General features: G+C 39.0%; 1 protein-coding gene across 4 annotated transcripts in view; it reads right to left on the bottom strand.

The window, feature by feature from the left end:
* LOC136834817 (tripartite motif-containing 13-like) overlaps positions 1-21,801 on the bottom strand; it is a 52,563-nt gene that overhangs the window by 10,458 nt on the left and 20,304 nt on the right. Inside the window, exons 1-3 of one of the 4 annotated variants that reach the window (XM_067097563.1) lie at positions 14,200-14,351; positions 9,461-10,223; positions 5,300-5,458 (exon numbers count right to left, since the gene is read on the bottom strand). In XM_067097563.1, the coding sequence (XP_066953664.1) occupies positions 5,300-5,458; positions 9,461-10,219 (918 nt within the window). In that variant the 5' untranslated portion in view covers positions 10,220-10,223; positions 14,200-14,351. Of the gene's footprint in view, positions 1-5,299; positions 5,459-9,460; positions 10,224-12,756; positions 13,125-13,950; positions 14,037-14,199; positions 14,352-21,801 lie in introns of those variants that run through there. The other 3 variants (XM_067097564.1, XM_067097562.1, XM_067097565.1) reach the window with 3 other exon arrangements.

Here is a 21,801-nt window from a genome sequence, read left to right as displayed (position 1 = left end):
CTGGTAGAGGATCACCTAGGTGTTTATAGCGCTAGCGATGAAATTTAAAATTCTGCGTCAGAGACGACAGCTATATGTAACTACCAGGTAAGTCCTATAAGTAAAAAGGTTTGTTGTAACCATTCACCCCTTCAGTTCTACAATACTGAAGGTTCTCTACAATGTCCCTTCAGCCCTAATTCCACTGCTTCCTGCCATGACTCTTTTCATCTGTTCCCCTGGTCTCTTCTGCCTGACTTCCTTACTTTTACCCTGCTTGATTCCAACATTAAATGAATAAAATGAAAATCCTTTGCACGTGCTATCTAAGTCTAGCTGTGCAACTCTTTGATTTGTACTGTAATATGCTTTAAATAATCTAAACACACAGATTTACATGATTTACTGCTAAAAAAATTATTTTTAAACAGCAGAAAAACTGTTTCTACAAAAAAAATACATAGGAACCCACTAATATTATATAAAAGTACTATATACTGTATGCCTAATGTACTTGCATTCTGGATATCCAAGGTTCACCTGGCTGGACCAATAGGCATGCATCAGCTCTCCAATTCATTCATGTAAACTGCAAGTGACACAGTAAGAATCAAGGGGATAGGGAGAAGGCACTCATTAAATGACAAATGCTCAATATATATACAAAAGGGTATGTATATAATTAAGGAATAGATTGGTTAAAATTATAAAAGGTCTATCAACTAATAAAGTCAGGTAAAGTAAGGGTACTGCATTTAGAAACAGGATATATAAATGATAAATTAAGGAAGTAAGGCAAATAATTTCAACAAGATAAAATGAAATGCTAGAATAAAATAAATGAGCAAAATAATCAACAGGAACAAAAACTTATCTGCACCAAAACACACAAGCCACAAGCATCACATGTACACCCGGACTTTTGAACAGGCCATAGTTTAAAAAATGTTTTTAACTGCACAGAACTATCACTAGTACATGGACTGCAGGTGGTTTACAAGCTTTTTACAAAAATTGCAGAGGGTATATATTGAAACAAAGTGCAAACAGATACAATGACAGACAATGAAAATGTTCAAGCCTTGCATGTATGTCTACACTGATTTTGTATGATCCTTCATTGAATCTACAGTACTTATATTACCCAAAGGGTAAATACAAGTGGCAGTCCTTAAGTTGCTAACAGCACCTGAAATAATAATATTAGAACAAACAATTCATATATGTATATATATATATATATACAGGCAGTCCCCGGTTAACAGCAGGCTCGGTTAACGGTGATCTGGTTTTATGGGGCTTGTCTAGCAACAAAAATCAGCAATTTTCGGCGCTGAAAATAGCCATTTTCCGCTTATCGGCGCCAATAATTGGGTATTGGTGCCAATATGTACCTAACAGAGGCGCCGATGAGCCCCAAAAATCGCTGAAAATCGCTGATTTTTGGTTATCGGCGATAACCGGGGACTGCCTGTACACACAATATATATACTGTATATATATATATATATATATATATATATATATATATATATATATATATATATATATATATACACAGTATATATATAGATACATGTATATTATACACATAATTTAACTACCACTACCATATCCTCTCCTAGAATGCATGCACCAGGATACAAACTTTACCATCATACCACGAATAGATCAGGGAAAAATGTAAGAGGTATGTAAACTAAAAACACAGACATAACAAAAGCACATTAGCAATGTCCAATCTATGTATAATGTATCTGGACTTTGGACTAGGTAACAGCTAAAAACAATTTTTTACTTGTGCAGTTTTTTTTTTTTTTTACAGACCAAAAACAAAAGTAAAAGTGAAATTCATGGGCTGCATAAATGTACAAAAGGCACACGTACATTTCTTGTACCATCCATCCATACATAGCTATATAGCATTGGCAACAGCACCTACAGTCTGCCCATAAGTGGGCTAACATTTATACTCAAGCAGCAATCAGCCACAATGGTACGTGATACAGACAGGATATAGAATTTAGGCCACAGGCCAAGCGCTGGAACCTATGAGGTCATTCAGCGCTGAAAAGGAAATTGAGAGCGGGAAAGTTTGAAAGGTGTAATGAGAGGAAAACCTTGTAATTGCACTATGAAAAAATTGTTAGGAGAGGGTGGATAGAAAGCTGGAAGACAGAGAATATGAATGGAGGTACAGTTAAAGAAAGGAGAGGGGTTGCAGCTAGGGGCCTAAGGGACGCTGCAAAGAACCTACAGAGGTACACTGATGGCAACTCCCTACAGGGACCACAACGGTACATGCAAGAGTAATCCAAGTAATACTCTAGCAAACTTTCTAGTGGCCTTCCATGGTCTTGGGTTTGATACTTTCTGAGTGATTTATTTCTAAATCCATCCTGACTGTCCTCAACCAGTTGCTTCCGGCGTTTTTTTCAATGACGTATTGTGACGTTTATTTATACTCTCAATAGAATTTTTGTAAATAATGTAAATACTGGTATTGTTGATGGTACTTTTGTTTATTATGTTAATTTTTATATTACTACTGTTGTTATGAGTCTATTTATTAGTTTTGCTATTGGTTTTATGTTGTTAATTTCAATTCGTTCAGGAGACTTTGAGCTGAACCCTGGGTCTGCTACTCATAACAGAAAGAAAAAGCGCAAAGTACTTTTCCAAACATCGATGATTCTATATATGACTCTCTTTTGGAAAGGATTAGTATGGCTCACTTAAAAGGATTCAAAAGCTTCATTCGTTATTTGTGGAGATGGTAATGCAAAGCACAGTGAGTGGCTAAAATGATATTTTCATAATAAAATTAAGTTTCATATATCCTTACCAAGTAACTACATTAGCTATGTAATTACTTGGTAAGTTACTTTATGAAATTTAAATTCCACAGATCAATATGGTAGGTCTGCTCTCGAGTTCTGTGTATCCTTCGATTTTGTCCAGTTAATTGAGGAACCAACACACACTTCTGGTAATAGATTAGACCTCATATTCACAGATGTTCCAGCTATCGTGAAGTCCAAGGTCTGTGAATATATAGGCACTTCTGACCATTGTGCCACTGAGATGGAGATATCTGTCAATCAGTATATTCCTAACTCAACCACTGGAAAAACGGTCTGGCTAAAATCCAGAGCCAATCGGGATCGCATTATTAAAGTCTGTCAGGCACTTAATATTTCAGTTGCTATGTTAGATCCTCATCCCAAGAAGTTAAATGAAATGCTGATGGCTATTCTAATAAGATACAATATTTCCCTAGTAAGGTCATCAAATTTAGGACAAATGACCAGCCATGGTTTGATGATACACGTAGATGAGCCTACCATGACAAACAGACCAAATTCAATCTTTGGGTCAGGCTCGTCTTCCATTCCATCACTACTAAGAGATGATGGTAGACTGGTTACTGGCCTTAGGGAAAAGGCTGAACTGCTTCACTGAGCTTCTGAAGCTAAGCAAGCAGCTGAGGATGTCCCTCTCTCCCTTGTCATCCTGAACCTATCCTTACAAAACTTGCATTTCACTCTCAGGATGTTAAGAAAATTCTGGATAATCTTGATAGCTGGGGGTGGAGAATATCCTGATGGTTTCTTCCCTTTGTTTTTTAAAAAAGTTTCTAGTGTGCTGTCTCCCCGAATTACTAGATTTTTTAGAATTTTATGTTGACGTAGTAAATTTGTGGATGGGCGCAAGCTTGGGAATACAGTGCCTGTTCCAAAGAGTGGCATATCTGCAAACTGCAGTAACCATAGGCCAATCTCTGTTCTCCCTGTGCTCTCCAAAGTTAATGACAAACTTATTTTTAAGCCACTATATAAGTACAGTACGTCGAATCTAAAGGATTGTTAGTTGATAGTCAATATGCATACAGGAAGCAGTTAGGTACCTGTGATGCTCTTTTAGACTTGACATGCCCTTTGCAAGGGAATCTTGACAAAGGTTTTGAGTGCAGAGTAATTCAAATAGATTTTAGTGCTGCTTTCGTAATCATAAGGCACTTATTTATAAACTTCAGAATCTTGGAGTGGGTGGATATGTTTTAGGATTACTAAGATTTCCTTACAGGTAGACAGCAGCAAGTTGCTGTGAATGGGATCTTTAGTGAACCAAGACCTATTGTGTCTGGAGTTCCACAGGCCAGTGTTCTTGGTCCACTGTTATTTTTAGTGAATACAAGTGATATGGTTGTTGGCCTGGAAAACAAGGCTGTTCAGCATGCCAATGATTTAACACTTAAGGTGTAATGAAGTCTCCACTTATGAGAAATGAAGCTGCCCTCAGCCTCACTAGGAACATGGACCACATCTAGGAATGGTGTAATTGGTGGGGTGTGAGGCTGAACTCCAGTAAAACGAAAACACTATTGATTAGAAGATCTCGTACAGATTTCCCACCCCGTCCTCCCCTTCAGGTTGACGGAACTTTGCTGATTGAGTCTGAAGCTTTAGCTATTCTAGGCGTAACTTTTGACTCACATCTAACTTTTGAGAAACATCTAATGGAAGTTTCAGCAAACGCCACATGAAAGTTAGGTATTGTTCATAAGGCTTCATAGATTTATAACAGTGATAAAATCAATGTGACCTGTTTCAGGTAATTTACACTTCCTTCACTGGAATACTGTTCTCCAGTGTGAATGTCTGCTTCTGCCAGAGATTTATCTCTTTTAGACAGAATGGTTCGTGGTGGCAGGTTTCTGTTTCCTAATAGTAGAAGTTATGACTTGGCCATCAACGGATGGTCACTTGTTGGTCACTTTTTCATTATAGTTGTATTTCAACAGAGATATTTCACATTCACAACTGATCCCTGATCCCCTTTATCTGCTGAGAGCAACCAGACTTGCGGAACAGCACCACAAATATGCAGTAAATGTGCCTCGTTGCCAAACTTTAATCTCCACATCGTTGGAATGTCGAACAACCTCCCAGAGGATGTCATGCAACTGGAAGTTCAGATGTTCAAGCAAAAATACAATGCATTACTACCGTGATTCTATTCTTTTTGTGCTTAAATACATAATTATCTATTTAATTTATTTTTTTTATTTTTAAATAAGTGGGATCTCCTCTTTCTGTATTTCTCTTTACTTCCTCTTACTTCTTCCTAATGAACACCGTATTCTTTGGAAGCTTGAATCTCAAGTCAATGGCTCCTGTGGGCTTGTTCCATATGAATAGGCTTCATCTATTGAATAATAATAATACTAATACAGTAATAATAATAATAATAATAATAGTGCTGGTCATATTAATTTGACAATTCTTTGGGCAACTAAAAAATAAAAGGAAAAACTTACTGGAACTATCAGTGATCCACCTGAAGGGTGTACATCATGAAGCGTACCCATCAGCAGTTTGTCGTCATCTAACCACAACTTGGCCCACCTTCTACCGTAATTTTCGTCGTCATGAACAGCATACATGACCTGAGATATGTGTAACTGCTTCCTAAGTTCCTGTCAAATTAAAACAAAAAAGTTTGCAAAATAAGGTACTTTTGGAAACAAACCAAAGAATTCAAAAAGATTCGCGATCTTCAAACCTTTCACAATATTTTTCCTCCAAATATAATAGTATGCCTTAAGTTGAATCTTTAATGAAGCATTTAAAACAATCTCAGCTTCCTTAACAAATTTTGTTCAGTTTCAGGTTTATAAATCCAAAACAGTACAATATATATACTATACATTCATGTCAAAACATGTCACACTATACTAACACAGTATACTTAAATGTTCAATATATTTCTTGTGATGTTTGCCTCTCAAGACTGTCTTGCGCAAAAAGCTTCCTTGGTTTGAATAATTCCTCTGACTTTCTCTCTTAATTTGATTCTATTCGACAATGTTACTTCTGCAAGCCAAAAAGGTTCAGAAAATGATGGTTGAAAGAATACCACATACAATATGCTTCCATTGTCTCTTAATGAATGACCCCACTCATATTTAGGTGCCTCCAGAGTTTGGAAGAGATGGGTAGTTCACTGCAAAATAACATACTTACTGCTACAGAGTGGACCCTACAGAGGTTTCATTTCACAATTATAACTATAAAAAAGTTTAAACATACCACTTTCACATCTGTCCTTAAGTACAGATGTAAGATTTACTGTCAACCAAGTTAGAGAAGCTAGAAAACACAGTGAGAACAGGCAAAAAAGGGGACCAAACATGAAAGACTTCAACTTCAACTTTCCCACACTAACAAAAATCCATCTGGTCCCTTTACAATAATTCTCAGAATTTAAATCATTCTCTTTACTTTGAAATGAAAACTCATAAAAACCAACAATTGTCAACATCAAAGTATGGTGGGTTGATTTTTAGACACTGATAACAAAATCTATTATGTTTTAAACTAACATTTATGACGAAAAGGATTTTAATTTTGTCATACTACAGGTTCCACCATTTCCATCTCTGAGACCAGATATGAGGTATCATAAAATCATTAAAAAGAATGGCTGTGTGGTGCTGTTGAGTTTAAATTGCACTTTTTCAATCTCTTGAATGAACTTCTTTGTAGCAGTGGGTAAATTATATAACAGCTGTCATGTCAAGGAATGAATGAACTTTGAAGAGCTGTTATGTAATTTACCAGCTGCTACAAAGAAACTGATTCGAGAGACAGGAAGTCAATCTTTTTACTGACGTCTGTGTGGGAGAGCATCTTCTTCCAAGGTATCACAACATCATAATGAGACAGAGGGTGAGGCAGCTGTTGAAAGAGCACCTCCCTCAGAAGCTGCTTTGCCATCAACAGTAGGGAATGTACAGGCTTAACAGACTTAATACTATCCATCTTAGAAGGTGTCGCAAGATGAGATACGCAGAGGAATAGGAATTAAAGAAAGGAGGTAGAAAGGAACTTGAAAGGATTCAGGGGTATTATCACAAATGTACCCCCACCCCCAATTGAAGCCAGTGAATTTTTCTTGTCCTTTCTCCTTCTGCCAAACCTAATCCACTGAAGAGATTCCCAAACTGCACACTCCCTACAAGGAGAAGCCTTTGTGCAAGACTTCCCCCAACAAGAAACTCAGTGAGGATCAATCAATACAAGCAATACGAACTGCCCACAAGAACGGCCACATCCCTCACAACAACGTTGCTCATATTTTTTCTCCATGATGCGAAAAAAGAACTAGCAGGGCAACAAAAGGAAAGAACAAATATGGAATCAAATACAATTAGCAAGCTACTCATCAAAGTTCTCAACAGACACTGGGACAGTTGAGCGCAGCACACCTGAACCATACAGAGGCCGAAAGAAAAGTGAGTAGTAATGGTAGCTGAGTGAAGGGTACGTGCCCTTGCACCCCCATCTTCATCGGCTTACTACCTTGCCACCAAGAGACTGGGAAACGAGCTTACCAAAACAAATAGGAGCAGCAGCTTCGCCGACAAGAAGGGCTGGAAGGACAGTGCTTGCACTTCTTCCCCCTTCTTAGCTCATTCTTGCTCTCCTTGAATGCAGGAAGACTTCTGAGGAAGTTGTAGTGCTTAATACCATGGGGCATCTTTCACTAGAGTGAGGACCACTACTGAAAACTCATCAGTGTTGAGCTCCATATGGTTGCAGCAACAACAGGCAGAGTAGTTGACACAGTAACGGTAGTTGTTTGATCCCGTACTTGCTATGATACCCTCCTCTCACCTGACAGGACAAAAGTATTACACTGAGAATCCACCTACAAAAACACAGGGGGCAAAGGGGACGAAGGTTCATTACACTCACTAACATGACACATATGAAAATAAAACACTCAAACAAACAAAACAAAATAAAACATGTTCAACTTAGCAGTCAGGAGGAGCACAGCAAGATATTCAAACATAAAGAAAAAAGAAAAAGTGCTTGGAGACAGCAAGTGAATGAAGAGTGTTCCTCCAGTCACCTCCCATAACCACCAGTTAACCCACCTTGTTAACCATTTCCAGCTCACGCTGAAGGACACATTTCTATAATTAAGATAATTAAGAAAAAAATGCGCTGAAGTTTCTTTGTGCAATCGAGTTTTCTGTACAGTGTATAATGCTGTATGAAACTCTCAGCCATGGTCCACGAAACTCTCTGCTGCAGCCCATGAAACTTTCAGCCAAAGCCCAGAGGTGGCCTTTGTTGTTGGCACTTATAGCGGTGCCAGACACACGATTATGGCTAATTTTAACCTCAAGTAAAATAAAAACTACTGAGGCCATTAAATAAAATTAAAACTAGTGAGGCTAGAGGGCTGCAATTTGGTATGTTTGATGGCTCGACGGTGGGCGATCAACATACCAATTTGCAGCCCTCTGGCCTCAGTATTTGTTCAGATCTGAGGGCAGACAGAAAAAGTGCAGATGGACAGACAAACAGCCATCTCAATAGTTTTCTTTTAGAGAAAACTAAAAATGCAATAGTTTGTATTTCTGTGGAAATGAATTCACCCTTTTGCCCATACTTGCATCTACCATTGTCCCTGCTTTTACTCTTACTGTGGTAACAACCTGATGTGAATATAAGGGGTAATGACAGTGAGCTCATCAAAGGCCCTATAACACTACGATATATAAGCCCTGGCCTGCACATACAGCAAATACATTCACTTTGGCCCTTTTCTTATGTATCTGTATGCCTGATGTTTAAATAATAAACTACACAGCTGTGTAGCTTTTTTGTTACTGCACTTTGCTTATATTCCATTCTCATTACAGTTTTATATTTCTTCTCCTCTATCTTGTCTCAAGCACTCCATAATCATTTGCCATTTACGAAATTTCATTTACAGTAAACGCCCCCATATTTGCAGGGGATGCATACCACACCCTGGCGAATAGCTAAAATCCACGAATACTTACAACCCTTCTAAAAACACTTAGAACTGCCTATTTTGACAGTTCAAACACAAAAAAAAAACTCTAAAAAAGCTTATACCTGAATATTTTAATAGTTTACCACAAAGAGTGCATTTAGTCATATAACAGTAATTACTGAATATTTCTCAGTGAAAAATACTGCAAATGTGCGAATTTTCCGCAAATAATGTGTACTGTATAATATATATGTTCCATAGAGAAATCCGCGAATTAGTGAGTCCGCGAATCATGAGAACGCGAATAGGGCGGTTTACTGTGTGCTTTTCCATCATATAAGAACCAATGTTAACTTCTTACGTTAATCTACAAATCATTATCTGGAGAATGGCAAATGGGGAACAACAACTCCAGTTAGATTACATTAGTTCTTAGTGACTTGAGTGACAGGGAAAAAAAAAAACAAAGAACAAAAAAAACCCAGCCTCTTGACTGACCATACTTTAGATTATTCTCAGCTCAAGATGTGTATAAAAAGCTGAAAGACTTGCCAAGATGACTCACAGATTTTAAATATCTGATAACTTTGGAGCATGCTATAGGAAAAATTCTCCAAGAAATATTTAAAAGTAAAAAAAATCTTATTTCCCTCGCAATATTTACCTCAATGCTGACAGGCTGCGAAAGCGTTGGCATTCCGCGTTTGTTCTTGACAGATGGCCTGGAACGTTCTACCCAAGCATCAAAATTTGCAATGTCTCTTTTCAAGCGCACAACTGACTTTGTGACACGCACCATCGAGGCAGCTTCAACTAGAGCTGCTTCATCGCACTCTAACTCTTCTGTCCACTCACTGACCTTTCCGAGTCTCTCCTCTATTTCTGCTATTCTCTTCTCAGCAGCTAAAACCTCTTTTCTTAGTGATTCCTTTTCTTTCTTTAAAGCCTCAGACAGGTCATTTGCTTGTGACAACTTAGACTCTACTGCTTGGGAATGGTTCTGCTTAATGTGAAGGAAAGCTTCTGGTATGGACAATAAATTACTGCAATCATCTTTATGGACGCACTTGAAACAGTGCCACTTATCGGATAGAGGACACCAGGATATAGTGGGAGCTCCATGCACCATGCATGTATTGTTATCCAAGACCTGAATTTGAACTTCCGTGCCTATTTTTGATTTCGCGAGAGCTCGTGACAAGCGAAGTATAGTGTACGAGACGGGGAGATGGGTCGCATTTGAAATCTTGAGGGACTTGCGGCACTCGGGGCAAACTCGGTCTGGCAGACTCTTCTTGACAAGCATCTCTATGCAGGGGGTACACAGCGTGTGGCCGCACCTCAGTGTGCGAGGGCTGTGCCCGTCGTCATCGTAAGGCTCAAAGCAAATGTTGCAGTTGGGCTCCTCTTCATTGATGTCCATGATTCTGAAATCCCGAGATTAAAGATTACAGCACTCACAGTCTACATAATCAAATAAATATGTATCTTACTATCTATCTGGCACTCTTAATACATTAAAAAGATATGTATATGTTGGATAAATATTTACTCAAATGCTGAAATATAGAGGGGTGGTTGAGTCTGAATAAATATTTTTTTTGTATTTACAGACTTAAGACAAATTCTACCTTATCATTGTATTGTATATCAATTTTCAGGGTATTTGGAGTTACAACTTATTAATTTTGCATTCCTGTTGCCACCCTACCTATCCTCATGGGTATCCTATCTATCCTCATGGGTATTAAGCGTGGGCATGATGATGACAAAGATAAACTGCAAAGATAGGACGGTATTTACATAAATGTTTTCCTCTATATTGTACTCTATTTATTGCCCCTATTTTTTAATTTACTCCTATCTTCTTTTCTTGTTGCAAAAAACTGACAAAGACATGATAACTGAATTTGGTGGAGACAGAAAAGTGCTCATTAACTTTTAACCCAGAGTAGCCTACTGTACATGCCTTACTCCTTGCATATATCACTACAACAGAATATAATGCTTTAATGAATGTAATAATGGTTTATCTCTTTTCTTCTTTCCTTTAATTTTTTCTTATTTTACTCCGTATACTACACATACTTACATGTCGTGTCTAGGGTATACCATTACTTTAAAAATTTTTCCACTTATAATTGCTCATCAGTGTTGGCTCGAAACCTTATGGGTGTTAGTTTTGTTTAACATTCCTATATTCATAGGAATATAAACTACTGTCGTTGCCTTTTAATTTTTGTGTCCTTAATAGTTCCCATCTTTAATATGTTTAAACTGAATGACAATGACATGTGATAATAAACCCAACTCAGCATGTCATTACCTTGAATGTTGGTCAAGTTCATGACCTTCCTAAATGTTTTGACAAACGCTGACAATTTTCATATCAACTTACAACAGGTCATTTTTGGGATGGTTAAGTTACTTAAGCCACAAAGAAATTGAGGATTATCCTTTTAAGCAAACTTATTTAAAGGGTCACCACTTGATCCACTTTGCCATTCAAAATGGCATAGGTCTACACAGTTTCATCAATATAAAAAGGAATATAATATTGTAAATATTAAGCATTCTTAGACTACCCTAATCTGATTTTGTGAATTAAATGAACTTGGATGGGGTGGAATAAGGTGGTTATGGCTGCCAAAAAGGTTCAGCAGGATAAGTGTAGGTTACCCTATGCCATAATTTCTCACCAAAAACACAAACCTTAAGCTATATTTCTCAGATTGTTGAGCCCGTCTTCTGTTTTGTGTTTTTAACCATGAGGCCTAGGTCTAATACCATAATCACTACCAGGAGTGGATGCAGAGCAGAGAGACCGGGTTAGGCGAGAGATATCCGACCGTGAAACACGCCAAACCTAACCTTTCTTAGAATGCCATGTCCTGATCTAACCAGACCTCACCTTCCCAACTGACTTAGGGTGCCATGCCCTGATCTGGATGGGGGCTTTGACCTCTTTTGACCCCTGCAAGTAACACTGAGAAGCCTACTGAAACAGATCGGCAGGGCTGAATTTCTGTTCAGACATATGGTCTGGCACTGGCTATGATCTAACCAAAATAACCTTAACCTAACCTTTTCAAGACTGTCATGCTATGACCCAACCAGAAGTTGTCTTCCTAACCTGACTTAGGGTGCCATGTCCTGACATGGCTGGGGGGGAGGGCTTTGCCCCCTGGACCTCCTCCCTTAAGTAACATTGAACACATGGACTGGCCTAGGATACCCTTTTGTGGTAGTAAGTTCAAATCCTTGAATTTCGTCACACTAACTTATCTAGAGCAACAAATGAACTGCGTAGGCATACCATATTCAAAATATTTTCTAGCCTTCTTCTAGTGTTTGGGGTTTGATCGTGGTAGTGCTAGAACTGGATCATACTGTATTCGGTTAGGACATTAAAATGCATTTGGGAGGCTGCATTTGACGGCTCTAGAGCAAGTGAATGTTTACTTATTTCAAGAAATGGCAGAATTTTACATGAAACACCTTTCACAGCCTATACAATTTCGGAACAACACGGGGTTTCTACAGTGTCAAATTCGTCATCTTTTTAATAATAATAAATATAATAATAATAATAATTCGGGGCGATTACAGTTTCGTATGCTGTGGGTTTTCATCTGCCAATTTCCTAGCCGTGACCCACCACCAGGTGGCAGTGGGTACCGGCTAGAGAATCAGCGGACGAATACAAAAAGATGGCGACCTAACCTGACGAAACCGACCTAACCGAAAACAGAGCGGCGTGCCCTTACCTGGCCGGGGGGGCTTTGCCCCTCCTGGACCGCCCCAGAAACCTAGGTCGTTACCTAACCTGACGAAACCGACCTAACCGAACACAGGACGGCGTGTCCTCACCTGGCCGGGGGGGCTTCGCCTCCCCCTGGGACCCCCCCTTAGGAGGGCCGTACAATTAGTGTATCGTAAACTGTTCGAAATATTACGTACCTCATTCGAAGTCGGAATCGTTGGAGAAATCCGGAATGGCCGATATCGGTAACTCCATTCTTCTTCGTCTCGTGATTGTTGTGATTTGGCGAAATTAGACCGCATTTTGACAGGTGTTGAATCGGCTCTATTTAAGGGATATGCACATTTAATTAATTCGAGAAAAGCTTTAAAGGGGCAAGGGACATTTGTTAAGTAACGTTTTTTAATGCAATACATGGAGAAATATGAATTATACATGGTTTTTACTGTACCGCTTCATGAGGTAGACGAGCAATGACCGCTCTTCATTGCACAAAACACCTAAATCCATAAGGGTCACTGGGTTCTTAGCCGCAAATTGAACGTGGGACGGATACGACTCGGACGTAGCCATATTGGCAACTCGGACAAGACTGAGGTAGGTCTCCGGGCGGGTTCGGTCGGTAGGACTCGGGGCATTTTGGGTCGTTGGTCGTCAGCTGCTTAGGTGGAACTACTTACCTTGGCGGAGGGATCTCGGCACGGGCAGAATGAGTTAGGCGGCCCAGCATACGAAACTGTAATCTACCCAATAATTCTGATAGGTTAGTAAGTTACTTCTCGAGTGGCTTGGATATAGTAAGTATACCTTAGTTTTACCAGACCACTGAGCTGATTAACAGCTCTCCTAGGGCTGGCCCGAAGGATTAGACTTATTTTACGTGGCTAAGAACCACAGTATAGCAAGAAATGAATTTCTACCACCAGAAATAAATTCCTCTAACTCTTCGTCAGCCAGCTGGGGGGCTTGGATATGAAGCGTAACTTTTATTCTATGGCAGTTTTAGCTGAGGGACGAAATTAACAAGGCTTACCCCTGGGGGCCTACACTGCATACTATCCCCACTACCATACGTAACGGGTTTCATACCAGTCCCCATGTTAAAAAACAAGATAGCAAATAGGCTGCCTTGATACAAGGCCTACTTGGAAATGGCTGTTTTTAACGTTACTGGGGATTACCCTGGCTTAATCTGGTTAATAACGGTCGACAATTTTGCATTCAGTTCGAACCGTACCGTCTTAAAGCGCCGTCGCCTGCGGTACTACGGTCCAACCTTACACCCAAACACCCAACTGAAGCAGTGGCACGGAAACCAAAGTTGTCTCAAACATAAAGAAATAATTTTAAATAGCCTATTTAGGTAAATATGCCTCACAAGAACCACTTACCCAATCAAAACGCCACTAGAAATCAAATACGACTACGTCCTAAATATTATATTTAGATATGTAAACAAAGCTAACGACGACCTTCTAAGTACAATCACATGGGCCTCAGATTAAAAACCCATTTTTTCTCCTTTTACAGAGTTTGTCTCCCTGATAAAATCTAATACGCTAGATTTACGGAGATTAGTTATTCACATGAAAAATGAGGCTTCAACAATAGCTTGCAGTTAATAATAATTTAATGCTTACGGTCACAATTTAATTCTGATGAATGCAGGGGTTTGTTGTCGAATGGCGCAAGAATGGACGACTACGAACGTAAGACAAATATTACTGATGACAATGGGAGTATAAAGTACAAATTTTAATAAATACTAAAAAAGGTCGTGCTAAATAGCCTTCTAATTTTAAAGTTAATTTACTGACTTTTGTGGCAGATTGTTCTTGAATGGTGTACGTTTGGACGACTACGAGCCTAAGATAAATGTGACGGGTGGTATTATGAGATAAAAAAAATGTTTAAATATGAAATGATCGTACTAAACTGTTTTCTAATTTAAAAATGAACTTACTTATTTACATATTATAAATACAAATATATTAACAACGTAATTCACAGGAGTTAGGGTGCTAAAACAATTGGGAAAGTAGAGAATAGGGACATAAAAGCATCTCGCGCGCTTATGACGTCACGAAACCGATCAGCTGACTAAAAAAAACAGTAAAATTTGGACGGGAAAAGAACAGCGAGGTAAATGTGTTGGAAGTTGTTAGGTTATATTAAATATAGATTATATTAACACGGAATATTGTCAACAAGTATGGTTTAGTGTTGATTGATCGGTTTGTTTTTCTCTTCAAGGTCAAGACTTTGCCTTTATAACAGCACCTCAGTTGCGAGTCTGGCGTCCTCCTAATTTTGTTATTTCCGTCTTTGACTCTTTTGTCTTTCTCTCCACATATATGGTGTAAGATTCCGTTTTCATTTCAGTAATAGTTTCACTGAATACGAAATTTTGCTACTATTTCCTATGCATCCTCTTCACATGGCTGATATTGTTCAATAATTTCATTTCTCTTTTGCATTCCAAGCAGAATAAAAAAAAATTGAATGGGTTATCTCTACATTTTCATAGAAATTGCAGTCGACACTTTCTCCTCTTTGATATTCAGTATTAATGTATAAGTTCTTGTTCCGAAAAAATTGCCACATCTTGACTGTTCTAGTCTGTGGTTATATGTTAATGTTATTAAATAAGGAGTTTTGAACATATGACTTTTGTTTTCTTTAACATACTCCCTCATTTTATCAAAATGGTTACAGATTAGCCAAGAACGAACACTTCTTTTTTCTTATAGCTTGCAAGTGGTCCCTTCTGTTTAAAACCTTTTTTGTATCCTGCGAGGGCGGGCAATTTGTCTTTGCTCTGTCCAGAAACTGGTCGCACACCAAGGGGGGTGAATGAGACGCCACGTAAATTTCACAATTGCTACATACGAAGAAGGACTTTGCCCACTTCCCGTATAGCTCGGCAGATTCCACTGCTATCGTCAGGAACCGGCTGTCAGTCTAGAGGAGCCACAATTGACAGGGCTATTGTCTTAGAACCTTACATGCAACATAGTCTCTGGTGTTTCGGTTGCACATAGCTAGTCTTGGTAATTAACGGTAGGGAAATTGTCATACATTTAGTTAATAGTTTTCAGAATTAAGGATTGATTTCATAAATGATCTTCAGTCACTCTGAAAAGTAAACTCAGAAATGTTGCTTTACAAGAGAGATCTTTAGTTTCCTGTAAAAGAAAACTATTGTGCCGGCTTTGTCTGTCCGTCCGCACTTTATTCTGTCCGCACTTTTTTTGTCCGCACTTTTCTGTCCGCCCTCAGATCTTAAAAACTACTGAAGCTAGAGGGCTGCAATTTGGTATGTTGATTAACCACCCTCCAATCACCAAACATACCAAATTACAGCCCTCTAGCCTCAGTAGTTTTGATTTTGTTTAAGGTTAAAGTTAGCCACAATCGTGCGGTTCACACAGCATTATGCCGAGACCACCGAAAGATAGATCTATTTTCGGTGGCCTTGATTATGCGCTGTAGCTGCTGTGCAGAAAACTCGATTCCGAAGAAACTTCGGCGCATTTTTTACTTATTTACTATAAAGGTGTACGTAGGATACGTGCCGTCAGGGCGCCAAGAGAAAGCCTCCTGGCTGAGAAGAGTCCCAGGTAAATTCTTCTTACTGGTCGTCAACATAACTTTGACTATGAACACAGTGTTAGATTTACGCTCTCATTTATAGCCAACAGGTTAATTAAGAGAAGAAACATGAAAAAAGGAACGCTGATACTACGAAATTTATCCGACAAAAAAATTATAGAGTATTGAACTTAACTGAAAATCAGAGCTATATATAATAATAGGGGTCAGAATTTGGGAGACGTCCGTTTTTTGGGAAACATGTTACGAACAGGGTGGAAGAAGAGTAAGGCGAGTTCTTCCACCTTGGTTGCGAACGCAATGCGCCTAGGGATGATGTCGCGCACTTCACTCACCAGCAACAAATCCCCACTACCTGCGCATGGGTAGACCTACTAGACCTTGTACTCTCTAGTCTCTAGACCTTGAGGACTAGTGTCAATGGATGGAAGGATACCTTGAGCCTGTGAAGATTTGTAGTCTACGATCCAAGTGCCAGCACAAAAGACAGTGAAGATATCAAGACAGGGGCTGTTTTCTACGTGCCCGTCCAGTGCTTGGCCGTGCCAGTTATGGTAGGCCTACTACCTTTAATGAAATGAGCAGAAGTCGAATCAGCAAAAGCTCTGGGCTAGTAATGGATAACTGGTTGATTTATAGTTACTAAAACTGGCGTTGCAACATCTAGGAAGTAATGGATGAGTGTACAGACTTTAGTAGAAAGGAAAGAGGCACCGTAAAAGAGGTCAGTCAAGATAATGCAAAGGGAAACTCTTTCAGATGAACATATTAGACGAGTTAGGTTGTCTATGAGGTTAAGTAAACAGAGAGAATAAGTGGGGAATGTATAGATATGTCATCCTGGGATGATTTACGTTTATCTTTAAATTCTAGAGGATCTGCTCTGCATCTCCTGGCTCCATTTCCCTTGTCCAAGCTCTCCAAGGTTATTCTTCATTTATTTTGCCCCTTCGTATTTTTTATATTTTCATTTCTTTACCCGTTTTCCCTCTTTGGTTTTTTATGCCTTTTTTTAAGTTTTGTAGGTATCTATTACTCTTTTGTTCAGAGTAATTTTGTTTTTTACTCTGTTATTAGTTCAGATCTGTTGCTGAGAATTTAATTTCTTCCGTCTTCCGCGATCGCTCTTCGCGTGTCGGAGCTGCGGTTGGAGTTAACGTCTCGTTCTTCTTCTTTCCGTAAACGATTCTCCCGTCGCACCTCTTGATGACATGCGCAGCTCTCAGCATATTTGAGCTCCGAAAATTTGTCTTCATATATTATTCTTATCCTTCTTTCCTCTCTACGCTTCCCCTCCCTTCTCTCTCTCTCTCTCTCTCTCTCTCTCTCTCTCTCTCTCTCTCTCTCTCTCTCTCTCTCTCTATGCGTGTTAGTAATCTGTTTTCCATGCTGTCTCTCATACATACACAATTTCTAACATTACCGCCATTCTCCTTTTGCATATCACACATACGCATACAACCCATCACTGCCGGTTTGTTCAATATTTAAATTTTTTATTTTTCGTCTCCGTTCCGTGTCAGCGAAATTTGAATGAAAGTTGAATACTATTTTGCCAACCAGCAGTGATGGGGTGTATGCGTATGTGTGATACGCAAAAGGAAAATGGCGGTAATGTTATAAATTGTGTGTATATGAGAGACAAAAAGGAAAACATTAATAAGATGCAGAGAGAGAGAGAGAGAGAGAGAGAGAGAGAGAGAGAGAGAGTGGAGAAGAGGGAAGAGAGAGGAAAGGAGGATAAGAATGAAGAATGTGAGCAGCAGAAGATAAGAAGAAAAACAGAGGAAGAGAGAGAGAGAGAGAACGTGGGGAAGAGGGAGAAGGAAGAAGACTTAGAGAAGAAGAGAGAGGAAAGGAGGGTAGGAATGAGAAAGTGAGAAGGGAAAGAGAAGAAGCATTAGAGAGAAAGGGACAGGAATGGTGGAAAACAGAGGAAAAGATTTAGAGAGAGAGAGAAAGACTTTTTTTTTTTTGTCCCTCTCTAAGTTTCTGGGAGGGCGACGTGCCTAAGTGCTTAGACAAAATAATGTCTTTTATGTTGCCTAGTGAGAATTTCAATGAGGGTCTGAGGAACCCCCAAGAAAAACATTATGCACAAGAATTCCACGGAGACGAGGAAAATGTGGTGATTGTTATTTATGTCGTGTGTGCAACAGTTAACAGTAATTATTTCTTCTTCTTCTTCCTCTTCTCTCTGTACCTCCAGTTTGTAAGAGTTCCTCATTGGAGGGGTGGGTGGAGCTCTCGGCTGGTACGCTGTTGGCCCAGCGTTCGACTCTCCGACCGGCCAGTGAAGAATTAAAGGAATTTATTTCTGGTGATAGAAATTCATTTCTCGTCGTAATGTGGTTTGGATTCCACAATAAGCTGTAGGTTCCGTTGCTAGGTAACCAGTTGGTTCTTAGCCACGTAAAATAAGTCTGATCCTTCGGGCCAGCCCTAGGAGAGCTGTTAATCAGCTCAGTGGTCTGGTTAAACTAAGATATACTTAACTTTCTTTCCAGTTTGTAAGTTTTCAAAGGGAAGAATAGTTCTTGTATGTAAGTCATATCCGTCTCAAACGGCTTTATTGATATCGTAGTACTAAAGCAGTTGTAGTAGAGCTGCTTACTTCATACGAAACAATTATTGGGAGTGGTTGCTGCTCTAAAGATCATCACTACCTCAGTGGTTTCTATAGAAACATGTGGTTCACCGTCATTTAGGCACAAAACCCCTTCATAGTCAATAAATTATTCAGTATATGAAACTTATTCATATAGAACAAGGCCACAGAGACCATTGACTTGAAATTCAAGCTTCCACAGAATATTTTGGTGTTCATTAGGAAGAAGTAAGAGGTAGGAGTCTCAATTGCTACACTAAGTCTCAATTTCGAGTCTTATTCTGGAGTCTCTTCCTAATCTACCATTCACGGTAGTCAAACATCTATATTCACTGCTACCACTGTTGAGAGGTGGTTGCTAGACTTCCATATAATCAGTGAAATGCTGATTGAAAATTACTTTCACTACAAAAATGTTTAATTAATCCCCCCAAGGACATTTCAAAGTAAAACAGAGAGATTATGCACTGATAAACTTAGTGTAAGTCTGGTAACACTTGGGTAGTGAGGGCCAAAAGGGGTACCCTCCAAAATTGCCCCAGAAAACAAGAAGAAAAATCTGGAGATTTACAGAGGGAATTGGAGGTACATACACAGAAATTCTTCATGGCATAGAAGACAGTGTCATTATAATTATAATGACGGGTTTAAAGTGCGACTCACCTAACGGACCAACCGAGAGCTTCCAAAAATGAACGAAGAAACTGGAACTGGAATGAAACTAATCTGAATCTGGAATGAAACTAAACTGAAACTGGACTGAAACGAAACTGAAACTGGAATGACACTGAACTGAAAACTGGAATTAAACTAAACTGAAACTGGACTGAAACGAAACTGAAACGGACTAAAACGAAACTGAAATGGGACTGAAACAAAACTGGAACTGGACTGAAACGAAACTGAAAGTGGGCAAATACGAAACTGAAACGGGACTTAAACGAAACTGATTCGAAGCTGAAACTGAACTGAAACGCAACTGACACTGGACTTTAACGAAACTGAAACTGAACAGATCCCGGACTGAAACGAAACTGAAACCGAACAGATCCCGGACTGAAACGAAACTGAAACCGAACAGATCCCGGACTGAAACGAAACTGAAACTGGGTCAGGAAGCCGGACAGAGAGAGAGAGAGAGAGAGAGAGAGAGAGAGAGAGAGAATACGTCGATTTGAAGGAACTCAATCAAGATGCTTTGCATAATTTAAGCAAGGAGCGCAATCGAGGCAGGTGCAGAGAGAGAGAGAGAGAGAGAGAGAGAGAGAGAGAGAGAGAGACTGCCAGAGCAAACAAAGTAAAGCAAACAAACTTTCCAGACCGAAAAATCTTGAGCTAAAATAAGAGGCAGGCTGAAAAAACACGCGATATTAGCACAGCTTTAGCAGTTGGTGTTATGATGTACATATACATATACATATACATATACATACATACATACATACATACATACATACATATATATATATATATATATATATATATATATATATATATATATATATATATATATATATATACAGACTGCATATTTTATTCCCTTTTCTAAGCCTTTGGGACGGAGGCGTGCTTAAGTGCTTAGGGAGAATGGTGTCTTTTGTGTCAGCAAGTGAGAAGAACTTAATGATGGAGCGAAGAGCTCTGGCGAAAAAGATAAAAAAAAAAATGAAAAGAAATTAGACTCATAGGCTACGTGGAGATGGCGAGGAGGAAAAGGCTCGAATGCACAAATGAGATGCTCTCTCTCTCTCTCTCTCTCTCTCTCTCTCTCTCTCTCTCTCTCTATTTATACAACAGTTCGTCTCCTCTTTCTGAATATTTATATGAACTGTTATCTCATACTTTGGATGCTTCATAAGTGAGAGAGAGAGAGAGAGAGAGAGAGAGAGAGAGAGAGAGAGAGAGAGAGAGAGAGAGAGAGCTTATGAAAAAGGACTTGATTTGATTCATTACAGGAATATAAAGGCCCAAAACAGATGCGTAAGGTAACCGGTTAACCACAAGTGGATGCAAGACGCCGTTGACACAAAATTAGCTCCCGTGGCTATTTGTGGCGTAACGGGTGTGTGTCTAGCAACCTCATCCCAGATATCAATGCTTTGGAACCTTGCTATGGACCTAGTATATATCAATATATATACATTATATATATATATATATGTATGTATATATAATTAAATTTATAGATATATATACATATACATATGTACATATACTTATATATGTATATGTATAGATATAGATATATGTGCTTAAAATATCACAGTAGATGCACGTGACTTCAGTGGGATTCGCTAATAGATATGTAGATGTATATATATAAATGTATGTACAGTATATATATAAATATATATATATATATATATATATATATATATAAATATATATAAATATATATACATATATATACATATATATACATATATATACATATATATACATATACATACACACACACAGAGACAGCGTTGGAGGGAATTCTCCACGGCCATATATCCGAGAAAGCTCTTCCTTGAAAACAACGAAGCAACTTTGTGAAGGACATAAAGCTTCAACATCGCGCCCAGCTTTCAGAATCAGATTCTGCAGGAAGAAGAAGAAGAAGAAGAGGAGGAGGTGCAGGAAGAGAGAAAACCGAGGACGAAGGAGGAGGAGGAGGAGGAGGAGGAGGAAGAGAGAAAGCTGTAATAGGCGAAGCTGAAGGATGAAAAATGGGAGAGGCGAGAACTGCAGCAGTAGGAGAAGAATGAGGTAATTAAAGTTGAAGAGGAAAGCGGCAGTGGAGGTGAATATCAAGGCAAGAGGAAAGTAAGAGGACGAGCAGAAAGAGGAGAAACGCAGCATTTAGAAAATAAAAAAAAAAAAAAGGCGACTCAGTAACCATTAAACAATTTATGGCGTAGGAATGGAATATAAGATTTAGGGCAAAGGCTAAGGGCTCAGACCTATGAGGTCATTCAGAGCTGAAAGGAAAATTGAGAGTAATGAGGGTTTAAAGGTGTAACTGGAGGAAATCCTCGCA

Source organism: Macrobrachium rosenbergii, chromosome 54, assembly GCF_040412425.1.
Source record: "Macrobrachium rosenbergii isolate ZJJX-2024 chromosome 54, ASM4041242v1, whole genome shotgun sequence".
NCBI lineage: Eukaryota > Metazoa > Arthropoda > Malacostraca > Decapoda > Palaemonidae > Macrobrachium > Macrobrachium rosenbergii.
The sequence above is the reverse complement of the archived record's forward strand: the minus strand, read 5'-3'. Positions and strand labels throughout refer to the sequence as shown.